The following is a 13,123-nucleotide window of genomic DNA, read 5'->3' as shown; positions in this document are numbered from 1 at the left end:
ACGGACGAACAAATGGACCAAGGCTGAGAAAATCTCCCTAAGAGCAACGGTATTCCAGTTTAAGACAGTTTAAGAGTGTGATAGCCTTGCAGATACCATTTAGCGAAGAGTACGGAGTATTTCCACGCGTTTCAGAAATGAAAGGGGGATTCAAGTTGCAAATTAGGCCACCAAGCGATGGAGCAAAAGGGGCTAAATTTAGCAATTGGCCCAGGATGAGGAGTTTCTGCTTACCTTACTGCCACTGTAGATCTATGTCTATATCTATCTATCTATCTATCTATCTCGTATACAGTAAGACGGCCGTGCACAATCAAGTTTTGCCGTCATCATTCATCAAGCGAAATGTTCGTCTTTCAACGTTAGCATATTTCTTGACGCCATTGTACAAACCCAATCTATCCCAACTCTTAACAAATCCGTATAATTCCCGATATACTCACTCTACGATCCTCATTGGCTCTCTCAACTAGGTAGGTTAATTAACAAACAAGCTGTGTACAGTAATCAAAACCCTTTACTAATCAAATCGACTGTACGCCCTTGTGGCCATGGATGTCAATTGACCGACCTCCAGCCAACGGTTGTGCATCTTGGAATTGCGTGCTCGAGCACATACGGCCTCATGGCCAATTTTGGTATGAGATGGTCAAGTGAACTCGGTTCTGATTTGAAATCCATATGTTATGATGGTAACATCTCTAATAAGTGCAGATGAAAAGTATAAAGAGCTGGATAGGAAGCAACTTATTGCACAAAGCATCTCTATTGATTCAATAATCAATTCAAATCATCACATTTGATATCTCTGCCATTATCGCTTGCTTTTGTGCAAACTCACACCAGTTTCTCTGATATCCCTTACACCTCTGTATTCTGATCCATTTGATACACTTGGACGGTTTTATCAAGCCCTACAAGTCTTGACAATGGCCGTCTCTTCAACTATTCCCCGTGGCGACATCACTGCAACTCTCAACTTCTTCAATCCTCCCTCCGACAATTCAACTCCCTATAACCACGTCGACACTCCCCCCAAGGGTCTTCCTCAGCGCAACTTCACAGACAACCCTCAACCTACTGTCATACATGACATCCGTGGTCATGAGTTCAAGTATCATCTAGACCGTGATGCTTTCCAGGTCATCCAAGACGTTCCACCCTCCAGCGAGATTGACTTCGTCGATGATGATTCTATCAAGGAGAACTACTATCCAGAGCTTGAACAGCTTCTCCTCAACAACGTCCCTGGCTCCAACAGGGTCTTCTTCTTTGATCACACTATTCGCCGCCAAACACCCAATGCTACTCGTGCGCCCGTGACTCGTGTACATATTGATCAAACAGCTGCGGCTGTAGCTCAGCGAGTTCGCAAATACTTCCCAGATGAGGCAGACGAGCTTCTCAAGCGTCGCTATCGTCTCATCAACGTCTGGCGACCTCTGAACAAGAAGCCTCTCGAGTCTTTCCCTCTGGCTGTTGCATCCTCTGCTTCTGTCGAAGATGACGACGTCATCCCGGTTGAGCACAGATATCCAGATGGGTACCGCGGTTGGACTGCAGCGATTCAGCATAATCCTGAGCAGAAGTGGTATTACCTCAGTGGTATGACAGGCAGCGAGAGGCTCTTGCTGGAGTGCTTCGATAGCGAGTCTCTCAAGCCTGGATCTAATATCAAGGGCCGTGTGCCACATACTGCTTTTGAAGATCCTAGGACCCGGGCTGAGGCGGAGGGCCGTGAGAGTATCGAGGTGCGCGCATTGGTATTTGGTCCTTGAAGTTGCGTTGATTGGAAGGGAAAAAGAGAGAGTACGGCATTGGAGTTTATGATATCATTATATGTTGATCTAGTCGCATTCAATTTGATATAACAAGCATGACGTTTCTAGTTCTATTCAACCAGTCTCAGCCCGCTAGGAAAAGTGAAAACATAAATGCATTGCTGATAATTCAGCTCGTTTCTTTATTCAACCCTTGAGTAAAACTCATCCCAACTTTGTGAACCCAGTTAACAGACCCCACACCGTCTGCTGCTGTAGTCTCTTGGACTTCCATGGAATAAGATGCCGCCGTAAGCCAAATCGATGCTACGCCCTTGCGCCGCGCTTGCAATACTATAAAAGGAGGTCATTTGCGCCGCGAGAATCTCTAGTTCTTACGTCCCTTGCCACGCGTACTGCTGCTACCCTGGCGGCTCATGGCAACTCCGCCAGCACTGCTCTGGCGGCTCATAGGCACTGCGGCGCTGGACAGAGCTGCTACTGAAGTAGCTGCACCAGCATGTGCTGGGCTTGGTTGATCCCGAAGGCTGCTGAGAGCTGGTAGGCCCAATGAATCGCGAACATATTCCGGGTCTTCTCTAGGAGCGCTAGTGAAAGCGACATACCGTGAATGCTGGTAAGGTATTGATACAGCAGCGAGGACCCGGCGCATTCCAGTTGGGCGATCAAGGTGAGCTCCAGGCTTGTGTGCTGCGTCGTATTGCTTGAAGAAACCCATGATCGTAAGATCAGAAGTGATATCGTCATTGGACAGGGGTACCGGGAAGTTCTGGTCTGCTGTACGAGGGTAGGGCTTGAGATATTGCTGGGGAACCGGAGGAGGCATCTTGGGGGGTTCGTGTGCGTGGAGAATATCCAAGTTGTGAACTTCGAAATTGGTGATACCTTCAAGACCTAAAATCTTGTCGTCGAGCAGATTACCGCCACGAGTGCTGCGGGTGGCGTGCGAGACGGAGCGCTCCATAGCTGGGGCAGAGGGCTGAGAATCGGCGTCCTGGTCGCCATTGGCTTCACCATTGCCGGAATCGCTGTCTTCGGGAGAGCCGCCGCCACTAACACGATTGCGAAGAATATACTGGTGCGCAGCAAGGGCAGCAGTGTTGTAGTTAAGCGAAAGCTCCTTGTCGGTGAAAAGCTTATCAATGCTGTAGATAGGTCCGTTCTGCTTAGCAGCAGCACGAGCCTTTTCAGACTGCCATAGGGGTGTAGTATTGTGGTTGTCGAGGGCTCGTCGTGTCGGGGCAGGTGAGCCGTCGTCATCGCCGGCGTTTCGCTTGCGCTTCTTGTTGTCGGAATACATCTGCAGATCGTCGGCGTCCTTGCGCAGACGTGTGGCTCGCTTTCCATGGGGACCACCGGGGCTCGCAGGATTGGTCAAGCTGAACTGGTTGGGGTTGAGTAGCAAGGCGTTGGAATCATTAATCTCCAAAACCTCTTTCTCGCGGTTCAACCGGTTCTTCTTGTGGGTGAGGGTATTGACCAATCGATCTCGAAGAGTGCTGGTAAGGGCTCGGTGCTCGCGCTTGGCGGTCTCAACCTTGTAATCATATGTGTTTCTATATTCTTCTCGTCGTCGGTCGTATTCATTCTGTTTGGATACATGGTTAGCAAGACACTTGGTCGTGTGGCGTGGGATGGCTTTTTACTTTTGACTGCGCCAGCTGAAAATCACGAATTTCTACCAAATCCTCGACTTCGTCAACGAAGTCAGAGAATCGGATGCCAGCCATGTCAAGCAAGCTTCGGGCATCTTCGGCGTTGACCGGAGGACCCTGTGTGTTGGTGTGCTCCTTCTGGAGTTCAGAGATGACCTCAAGGACTTTCGGATCGTAAGGGTCGAAGCGCTGGACGAGATTGATGTCAAACTGGATCTTCTGGAGCTGATCGCGATATGTCATGTCCCTTTCCCGGTGGAACTTGTCAGTCATGCTAGAGAGTCTCTCTATAAGAGCCTGTCGCTTGCGATCTCTTTTTGACTGGGAAGCGGGAGCAGGAGAGCGTCGGTCGGTTCGGTTGGCCATGTTTGCAAGGGCCGCTGCTTCGTTGGCGGCCATTGCAAATAGTTGCGGTTATGTGTAAGTGGTGTCTGAAGCTTACAAAAATGCTTCTGTAGGCTTCAAGAAAAGAATTCAGAGGGTTGAGATCCGTGCTATCTTCGTGATTGTATGTTCAGGGCTGAGGTTGTAAGGGTTGGGAGAGTAAAGAGTCCATGCAACTTGGGATAAAAGAGCTGAGTGCAAGTGAAAGAGATGGCCAAGACAAATAGAATCAGAGGATGTCTACTCCACAACAAGCTGGGTAGGTACTTATTGGTTGGTAACAGGAGAATAGAGCAGGCAAACGAACAATTGCCAGCGTAAGTGCCAGTGCAACGCAATAGTATGATAGAACAATGTGGCAGTGGAAGTAAAGCAGCTTGGAAGTGTTTCTATTGTCTCGGCTCAAACTGGGAGAGAGGCCCAGAGAGGCATGACCTCGCCGGGGCGCTTGTTAGTGATCTCACCGCCTACTGCAAACGGCAGTATAGGGAAAATAGTGCCCCGGGCCGATCTTGTCATGCGACCCAGTCAGTGGAGTGATTGGCTGTATAGTCATAGTGCGAGATACTGTGCTTACACGGTCAGCGACAGAGCTTAGGTAACCTTCACCAGGAACAATTAATACGTTCAGCGGGAACAATAGATTTTAATCAGCTTTCAGTTTAAGAATCTCTATCATTGGTTCACAGACCTCCTCGAAGCTTGTGCAACTGGCTAATCAGTCCAAACCCACCCGGTGCCTTTGTATCCTCTACCACAGTCGCTGCAGCATCTCTAGTGACACTTCCTTTCCGTGACCGTGATTCTACTTTAATCTTTTCCTTGGTCAGCTCCATTTCCTTCATTAGATCCCGATGCTTGTCTTCAACCGTCTTGGCAAGACTCTCTATAAACTTATTTCGTCCCTTCTCCTCTGCTGTGTCCTTCCATACACGGTTAAGCTCCTTGAGTTGTTCAATTCGTTGTGCCGCTTTCTCAATGCCTTGAACAGGGTCGTCAGATTTGTTCAGTAGATCTGATATCTCGTTTCTGATGTTCTTGAGTACTTCCTTGCCCTTTTCCTCTGAACTTTGCTGTGCTGAACCTGGCTCGGGTGCTGATACTGAGAGGAAACCGGAGCTGACGGAGATCTCTGATGGTGGAAAGACGAATTCCATAGCATCTCCGAATGTCTTGATAACTGAGTCAAGGCGTGCTCGCACAAGAGTTAATGTTTGTAGCTGTCTGATGAATTCAGGGTCATCTGGATTGGCTCCATCGTTGGTAACAGCTGCAGCAGTTGTCGACGGTGCCGCACTCCGGTCTTCTTTAGCAGCGACCGCAGCGGCATTCTTGGCCTCAATAGCTTCTTGCAATCCTTCGGGAACAAACTTCTTGATGTCGTCATGAAGCGTCTCATTCATAGTCTCCTGGAGACTCAACGTCTCGCCTCGTAGTAGCTCCACCTCATAAGCCAGGCGACTCCCGCTTCTCAAAATGTCATCAGTGAGATGCGTAAGAGTAGTTGACAGCCGTGAAGTCTGGGCGTTAAGTTGTGAAATAAGAGCCTGAGCTTGTGTGGACAGCTCAGCGAGCGGTGTGACATCTCCGGCTCGGCCAGGTATAGAGCGCTGCTGCAGTGGAGGAAGGGTTGAGTTGAGGAACGTTGCGGGATCAAATGTAGGGTCTAGAAAGTCTTGTAGGAATTCATCTGATGTATGTGTTGACTTTGGCTGAATAACAGCTCTTGACTTTCGTCTCGTATGTCCTGGTCTTGTAGCTGCGCTGCTGGTAGCCCTTCGGCGGCCAGTTTTCAGATCTGTGGTCATCTCCGATAAGGCTTGTATGCATATAGAGTTCTCTCTACTCTCTGGATTTTATGAATATCTGTCGTCATAAAATTGGCTTAAAAGTCCCAAGGGGTATCGTTTCTGACTGAGCTATAGCTATGGTGGCCACTTTGGGTCGTTGGCACGGAATGCATGACCTAACCGATGATAACCCGGTCGCCCAAAATCACTTGTCCACTTACAACAATCACCACTCTCTTCGCAACAGACTTACAAAACCTGACTCATATAACATGAGTGATTCTCAAGAAGAAATGAGAATTGATCCCTCAAGGGCTCAGGCTCTTGTTTCTCAGCTTAATTCCGTCAAAGAGCGTATTGCTGCCGTAGCAGACGGTCGAAATGTATGCATGACACTCACTCTCACTCTCATATTCAAACACCAATGAATATACCCTGGCTTACATCTATATCAGGTCCGACTTGTTGCTGTCTCAAAGCTCAAGCCTGTAAATGACATTCTAGCACTTCATCAGGCTCCTACTTCACATACCCACTTTGGTGAGAACTATTCTCAAGAGTTGACTCAAAAAGCGGCCTTGCTCCCGAAAACTATTCAGTGGCATTTTATCGGTGGTCTCCAGTCTAGTAAGAAGCCTGACTCACACACATGGAACCACGCATACTGATATGATATGTTAGACCATTGCAAGTCTCTGGGAAAGATTCCCAATCTCTTCTGTGTCTCAAGCATAGATACTTCCAAGAAGGCCCAGCTTCTCAACACTGCCCGCACCAATCTTCTTTCTTCACAGCCTGATCTTGACAAGATTGGTGTCCATGTGCAAGTCAACACATCCGGAGAGGAAGCCAAGTCTGGCTGTGCCCCCGGCGAAGAGACCGTTGCTCTATGCCGTGAAGTCATTGAGAAATGCCCCAGCCTCCGTTTTCTCGGTCTCATGACCATCGGGGCTATTGCTCGCAGCAAAGCCACTACCGCTGAGACTGAGAATGAGGACTTTGTTACTCTCAAGGAGCAGCTAGATCTTGTGGCTAAGGAGCTGAGTTTGGATAAGGAGAGCTTGGAGTTGAGCATGGGTATGAGTGAGGATTTTGAAGGTGCAATTCGCCTGGGAAGCAGTGAGGTTCGTGTAGGCAGCACTATTTTCGGGCAGAGGCCAGCTAAGGCAGATGCAAAGATCAAGGAGTAAATACCGACTTAACACAAATTCAAACTCACCTTCTTCAAGTTGATGAGGTTCTCCAATGCCCTAACACCTGCTCCATTGTCTTCACCGCCTGATTGGATTTTTCTTTGCATCATATTCATTCAATTTACAATGAGAGATCGTGGTATGTAATAACTGCATCCTCCTTGATCAGATCACTCCGCACAGCTTCATCGCCTTGTGCGGTAAAGAGGGACTATACAAGGAGGATAGACGCAGGCAACTTTTCAGCCAACAAACGATTGGCTTCAATTGAGCGCTTCCTCCGATTTCATGCTAGTTCCCCAACGCCCATATGCTTCTGTGGTATTATAACAACTCCTGTCCGGCGAATATATAGAAGATAAACATCATGTTCTCCCATCAAGTCACCATCACATTACGGAAAGAGTCCGAAATCTGTTCCCGTGAAGGTGGCTCGAATCGATCCGGTCCCGTTGAGATTCCTGCAGCAAGGCGTTCTTGCATATACTTCAACAAAACCGCTGGCACGGAATCATCTGTGGCACGGATAGTTAATCGAATCATCTGTCGAATAGTTAGAATATGCAACATCTGAAGCGGAATGGCTTCGCCTACCTGTTGTCCATAGTTTGGTTCCAGTCTCATAAGGCAACCAAACTTGCCTCCTTGAGATGTGTGAAGCACGCTTGCACCAACAACGTTCTTGGGGTTGGGGTCAACCATGTCCAGCACACGCCATCTGAAGCCCTCCACTGTCTTTGTAACGAAGCTCTCTGTGATTTCTCTGTCGCCCTTACCACTGACTCCGAAAATGGCTTGCGCCTCCCGTGGGGCACCACCAATCTGCTTCCATCTCTTGAAAAAGTCCTCAGCAGTCAACTCTGCCGGGTCCATGAATTTGTGTATAGACACGGGGAGCTTCAGAGTAAGTGCCTGTAGTGCACCAGCCAGGTAGCTGATGCGTACGGTCGGACTCTTCTCAAAAATCTTCTTTGCCTCGAACATAACAACTTGCTGGGACTGTCCACCTTGCACAATGGTACTATCAGGGAGGTTTTTGACGTCCCATGTGAGATTCTCTTTTTCGTTCTCGTCCAGATCCAATGTCGTTGTAAAGGAACTGATGTTTGCAGGTGTCTTGTTCTTAAAATATGTGATCAAGCAAGCCATCTGGCCACGATATTCTGATCGAACACCGATCTGTAACTGGCCATCTTCGTATAGAACGCCGTCCGATCTAACAAGAAGTCTGTTGAATCCTTGCTCCCATCCGGGTGACAAATGAGCTGCACTAGCCAAGTTAGGGGCCTTGAGCATCTTTGGCTCAGATGGTGTAGGTGCGTTGAGATCGAGCCCAGCCAAATCGGCAACTCCATTGCCATGACCGTTTGTACCAGTTGCAGCCTGGCCATTCGGTTTCCCGTTCAGTGGCACATTCGAGCTGAAAGTCCTCTTGAGTGCTCCAGTACCCATGCTAAGTTCCCGAGCGTCTGCATTGGCGTCCTTTCCTCCCACTACCCAGGTCCGTCGATCGCTCGTATTAGCGTGTTTCTGGTGTAGTCTTGAGAGAAGTGCAGACTGTCGTTCAGGGAAAGGAGGCATCTCGTCGCAAACTGTTCGGAGGAGGTCATCCGTTGGCATATTCACAAGGGTCAAGTATTCACACGCTCTCTGCTGAAGCTCGGAGTCCAGATTGTGGCTGTGAAACTCAAACACATGAATAAGCTGAGGCTTGATTTCCGGGAACAAGTTGACATATTTGACAAAACATGAGAGAATCATGGCACGAGTACTCGAGGAGCATGCTGTCAGCTTGCCCTGAAGAGCCATAAACTGCTCAATAGGACTGCAACGAGGCTGGTCAGCAACTAAATGACCAAACTCTCCCAATATATAGGCGCCAATCTTGACCAGAGTCTCATGGCAGTGGTCGCCCTTGACATATTGTAGCGCATTCTGAGCTGCATAAACCTGTAGCTCCTCGTTGTTCGTCACAATTTGAATAACTCGCTGCCACACCTCATCGCTGACATGATCTCCAGCCATGGCGATAAGTCTGAGGGAGATATCAACGTACCACTGCACATCAGTGGCGTACTTTTCCGTAAGAATGGCAATCTTAAGGACCATTTCTTCTCGGATAGCAAAGTCGGCATTCTGTAGGTAGTGCAGTAGCTCACCAACGATGACTTGTGCATTTGTGGCGTCACACATGCTGTAGAGTAAGTCTAGACCCTTGCGACGAACACTGATATCTCGATCTTTGAGCGAGCCAAGAATGATTTCCTGGTGTTGCTTGATGGGGTCCAGAGTTTCAGCGCGTGCAGCCAGATGTGTCATGGCTTCCAAGCCCAGATATCTGACGTTGGTCTCCCGGCTCTGGATAAATTTGCCCAGTCTCGTTGAAATTTGCTTCATCAGGCCATGTTCAGTGTCTAGATGGATAATAAGGTTGATGGCTTCAAAGAGCACGGCGTTTTGAGCGTTGTTCTGTTGAACGTTCTTGTTGGTCTCCATGGCTAGGTTCAGGATCTTTTGCAAGGACTCGCGAATCATTTCCCGAATATGAGTGTCCTCTGAACATTGTGTCAGTAACTACTTCCTGCTTAAACGCGCTACCACACTTACCTGCAGGTGGAAAGTATTGCAGAAGACGAAGTAATTTGATCTGCAGCCAGGGGCAGGGGACTTTGTAGTAAAGGTAATCGGTCGTATACTCGCCGTCGATAAGAATTCGCTTCAGACGAGCTGCTGCTTTGGCATACGCTCCCTTGTATTGCTCTAGATTATCTTGGGCTAGTGTCATGACCAGCGATGTGACCGAGAGTGCAACGCCGAGGTCAGAGTCATCCATAAGGTGGATAATGCGCTCCGCCCATTGCGGCGATATGATATCTGGGTGCTTGCGGTATAGTCGGAGAAGCGTCAGAGCAGCCTTCTTCTTGACGAACGATTTTGAAGTACTACGTAACAGCGGTCAGCGTGGTTCCTTCGCACTAAAGGGGTATAAGCGCATACGGAGAAATCAGGAGTCTATGAACCTCTCCATTCAAGGCTTCGCCCATCTCTCGACTTCCAACGTTGGCAATCGCATGGAGAGCAAGACAATTGAAAAGCTCATTATGATCGAGTAGGTCCTTGCGGATGCTGTTGACAACAAGGTGCAGAAGCTCGTGCTTCTCGTGGAGAAAGAGTGTCATAGCCAGATAGCCTATCTGCTTCTCTGAGTATTTGTTTGCTGAGATTAGATTCACAGCCTCGAGGTGTCCAAAATCGACATTCCAACCCAGGATGTAAATATATAGCAGCTTGCAGACATATTTCTTCTTGTGGTAACCGCTGAGACTGCCGTCCTTGAACTTCTGTCGAATATTGGCCAGCTCCTTATTGATTCGCTTCTCCTCGAGTTCACGCGCTCTCGCATTTCTGAGATCAGCAATGAACTGGACCAATCCACGCATATTGGCATTGCTGCTACTTGAGCGGCCGAGAAAGCCTGTGCCTGAGCTCGACATTTTGGGCGGTGGTATGCAAAGGTATTCGTGCGGTCAAGTCGCTGAAGACCCCTGATTTTTGGAACGAAACGGGGGGAGTCGGCTTAGATGGATTCGTACGGTGGACGGTGATGTCAAAATATCTCCAAGACAGAGTATGGTCGCGCCTTATCGCAAGAATCGCATAGTCGACTCGAATTGTCCAGACGGCTCACGCGCCAGACATCGATTGTTTGTCGATGTGATGGGAGATTGCTCGCTGGAGGGGCGAGCTAGACTGAAGATGCGGATGGAGATGCGGTGGTGGGCGGTGCTCTGTTGGTGCGGCCTAATGATTTAGTTAGGAGTTGCGGAAGAGGCCCGTGGGCTAGGGAACGGATGAGTCGGGGATTGACAAGGGCTACGACAGGCGAGAGGGGATTGTATTGTAAGCGTGTCGGTGATGAGAGAGTACCAGCGAGTCCTGCAACAAACGACACAGAAGGGCTCAAGAAGGAAAGGAAGATATGTTTATTAACAGCAAAGTTGGTAGAAGAGGAGGTGAGAAGCGTGTTCATCTGTCATCCCATGGTACCCAGGCCAGTAACTTCTAGCCTCTGAGAAGCCTCCTGTGTCCTGCCTCCTACGGGTGCAATAACGGCCAGAAAGGGTTTAACCGCTCATGGTTACAATTGGTCCGTGCTTCGTTCACTTTAACACTGCAGCCAGTAGAATGCTTCCATGGAGCTATCAAATTCATCATGACTTCAATTGCTTCAATGCTCGAGGGTTATCGTTATTCTACATAAACAAACTTCACATTCCTTTTCAAGTTCAAATATAGCTTGGTTGATTATAGTTCGCAATGTCATCCTGCACGGTTTCACGATTGGCAATGCGCTGTAGTCGACAGACTTTGTCACAGCCAGCCAGTCTCTATCGTCACATCTCAAATCAACGGTTTTATGCTGTTCAAGCTGCTGGAGCCCCTCGTTTCCAAGTTTTCAATCGTCACACAAAATGGCTACAAAAGGAACGAGCTGGTACCAACTCTGAACAAAGCCGGGAAGCTGATTACCTCAAGGATGAGGTTGCAATACGAGTATCAGAAAGACTTCTAGTAAGTACCCATGTTCTTGAAGCAACACTCGCTTCTCACATACCAATAGGACATCAAACGCAGATTTCCTCGAGTGTTGGATCTCGGCGCAAATTCATGCAACATCGCACGAGCTTTGGCCCAGGAGAATCCTGATCCTGACCCTAACACACCTGAGTCGCCGCCACTGGCGACTCGTATTGACGAATTGGTTGCTGCTGATTCATCTCATTCACTGCTTCACCGTGATGCTGATCATGAGTTCAACAATAAGCTTAACATCACTCGAACGGTTGTGGACGATGAAGAAACGATCCCTTTCGAACCTGCTTCATTTGACCTAGTGATGAGCTCATTGAGTCTCCATTGGATCAACGATCTACCCGGTATCCTCACTCAGATCAACAATGTCCTCAAGCCTGACTCTCCTTTCATCGGCGCTATGCTTGGCGGAGACACACTATTCGAGTTGAGAACGTCACTGCAGCTGGCAGAGACAGAAAGACGAGGTGGCATGTCTCCTCGTGTCTCTCCTTTGGCTGATGTCAAAGATATAGGTGGTCTGCTTCAGAAAGCTGGCTTCAAGATGTTGACTGTTGATATCGATGATATTATCGTTGATTACCCTGACACATTTGCTTTGATGCAGGATCTTCAGGCCATGGGCGAGGGTAACGCTGTCCTCGGAAGGGAGATGGGTGCCATTTCCCGCGATGTTCTCCTCGCTGGCGATGCCATCTATAAGGAACTTCACGGTAACCCAGATGGATCCATTCCCGCAACTTTCAGAATCATATACATGATCGGATGGCGCGAAGGTGAAAACCAGCCACAACCTCTGGCCAGAGGAAGTGGTGACATAAACTTGAAAGATGTCTTGGAGCAAAAATAGAGGGCAGATGATTTGTATAATGTAAATAATGTAACACCAGAGCTATGTTCCGCGGACAGGGGTTTACTCTGCGGCTTATGAATTGGATTCATGATTCTATGTGTTGACCGCTGATCATTGCGAACATGTCTCTGGCACCTAAACCTTCCGCCAGTCGGTCATTGTTCGGCCGATACATCCCAGACCAGCGACTTCAACGACCTTCTCGTGCCAGCTCAGGAGCACACTCATAGCTGCAGTGGCGGGCTCATTCGAGCCAGGTCGCCCGGCGATTTGGCTGAAACCTCCCGTCGATTGAGGTGTAACCTTGTTTGGTGATCGAGAAGCTGTTCCAGGGTGAACCGTAGCCATTCCTTTGTAGCTATCACATCGTTAGGTTTGCACATTTATCCACCCGTTCCATCATCAAACGTACATATACTTCATCAGGACATCCAGGCATTCAGAACCGCCCTCAGATCCATAGATGCTCTTCAGTAAGGGAGACATGTCGCTTGCCTTAATCGACTGGAGAACCTCAATGATAGTGTGCAGGTGAGCGTCCTAAGAAGGAACGTCGTGTTAGATTCCACAGGTGCAGGGCCAATGTACGCTGCCTAATCTTCACTCTCTGTTGACATACCTTGGCTGCGTCCGTTCCGTTATATACTGGCGTCTCCAAGCTGCCCCTCAAAGCTCCCTCCGCATCACCGCCTCTCAGAAGCTGCCTAATCTGCCCAGAAAGCTGGCGCACTTCCGCCTCGTCGATCTCGGGCTGTGGGGGATGCAGAGTCGAGGTGTCGAAGTTGACGCTGGAGTCTTCGTTCAGGGCGTCGATGTTGATGGTGCGCCATGCGTCACCGAGCGTCGCGCTCGTATGCTGCTGGATAATTGACAT

At 48.9% G+C, this 13,123-nt stretch overlaps 7 protein-coding genes; 3 read left to right on the top strand and 4 right to left on the bottom strand.

Moving 5' to 3' along the window:
- Positions 1-929: 929 nt before the first annotated feature.
- FFUJ_00787 (related to 7alpha-cephem-methoxylase P8 chain) lies at positions 930-1,778 on the top strand (the record flags this gene model as incomplete). Its single annotated transcript, XM_023571174.1, has 1 exon — positions 930-1,778. The coding sequence occupies one exon, from the start codon at positions 930-932 to the stop codon at positions 1,776-1,778; it is 849 nt and encodes a 282-aa protein (XP_023424724.1).
- Positions 1,779-2,148: 370 nt separating this feature from the next.
- On the bottom strand, positions 2,149-3,835 carry FFUJ_00788 (related to nif-specific regulatory protein; the record flags this gene model as incomplete). XM_023571163.1 has 2 exons in its annotated part: positions 2,149-3,369; positions 3,428-3,835. The coding sequence occupies 2 exons, from the start codon at positions 3,833-3,835 to the stop codon at positions 2,149-2,151; spliced, it is 1,629 nt and encodes a 542-aa protein (XP_023424723.1).
- Positions 3,836-4,503: 668 nt separating this feature from the next.
- FFUJ_00789 (uncharacterized protein) lies at positions 4,504-5,628 on the bottom strand (the record flags this gene model as incomplete). Its single annotated transcript, XM_023571152.1, has 1 exon — positions 4,504-5,628. One exon carries the CDS (start codon positions 5,626-5,628, stop codon positions 4,504-4,506), a length of 1,125 nt encoding a protein of 374 aa, XP_023424722.1.
- A 254-nt stretch (positions 5,629-5,882) lies between these two features.
- FFUJ_00790 (related to Putative unspecific racemase) lies at positions 5,883-6,800 on the top strand (the record flags this gene model as incomplete). XM_023571141.1 has 3 exons in its annotated part: positions 5,883-5,993; positions 6,066-6,237; positions 6,292-6,800. The coding sequence occupies 3 exons, from the start codon at positions 5,883-5,885 to the stop codon at positions 6,798-6,800; spliced, it is 792 nt and encodes a 263-aa protein (XP_023424721.1).
- Positions 6,801-7,181: 381 nt separating this feature from the next.
- FFUJ_00791 (related to alpha-adaptin C) lies at positions 7,182-10,297 on the bottom strand (the record flags this gene model as incomplete). XM_023571130.1 has 4 exons in its annotated part: positions 7,182-7,346; positions 7,398-9,358; positions 9,411-9,745; positions 9,801-10,297. The coding sequence occupies 4 exons, from the start codon at positions 10,295-10,297 to the stop codon at positions 7,182-7,184; spliced, it is 2,958 nt and encodes a 985-aa protein (XP_023424720.1).
- An 823-nt stretch (positions 10,298-11,120) lies between these two features.
- On the top strand, positions 11,121-12,246 carry FFUJ_00792 (probable methyltransferase; the record flags this gene model as incomplete). XM_023571119.1 has 2 exons in its annotated part: positions 11,121-11,375; positions 11,425-12,246. 2 exons carry the CDS (start codon positions 11,121-11,123, stop codon positions 12,244-12,246), a joined length of 1,077 nt encoding a protein of 358 aa, XP_023424719.1.
- Positions 12,247-12,384: 138 nt separating this feature from the next.
- On the bottom strand, positions 12,385-13,123 carry FFUJ_00793 (related to subunit of the Arp2/3 complex ARC15; the record flags this gene model as incomplete). XM_023571108.1 has 3 exons in its annotated part: positions 12,385-12,607; positions 12,662-12,789; positions 12,869-13,123. The coding sequence occupies 3 exons, from the start codon at positions 13,121-13,123 to the stop codon at positions 12,385-12,387; spliced, it is 606 nt and encodes a 201-aa protein (XP_023424718.1).

Source organism: Fusarium fujikuroi, chromosome FFUJ_chr01 (genome assembly GCF_900079805.1).
Source record: "Fusarium fujikuroi IMI 58289 draft genome, chromosome FFUJ_chr01".
Taxonomy (NCBI): Eukaryota; Fungi; Ascomycota; class Sordariomycetes; order Hypocreales; family Nectriaceae; genus Fusarium; species Fusarium fujikuroi.
This window is presented reverse-complemented; position numbering and strand designations above follow the sequence as displayed.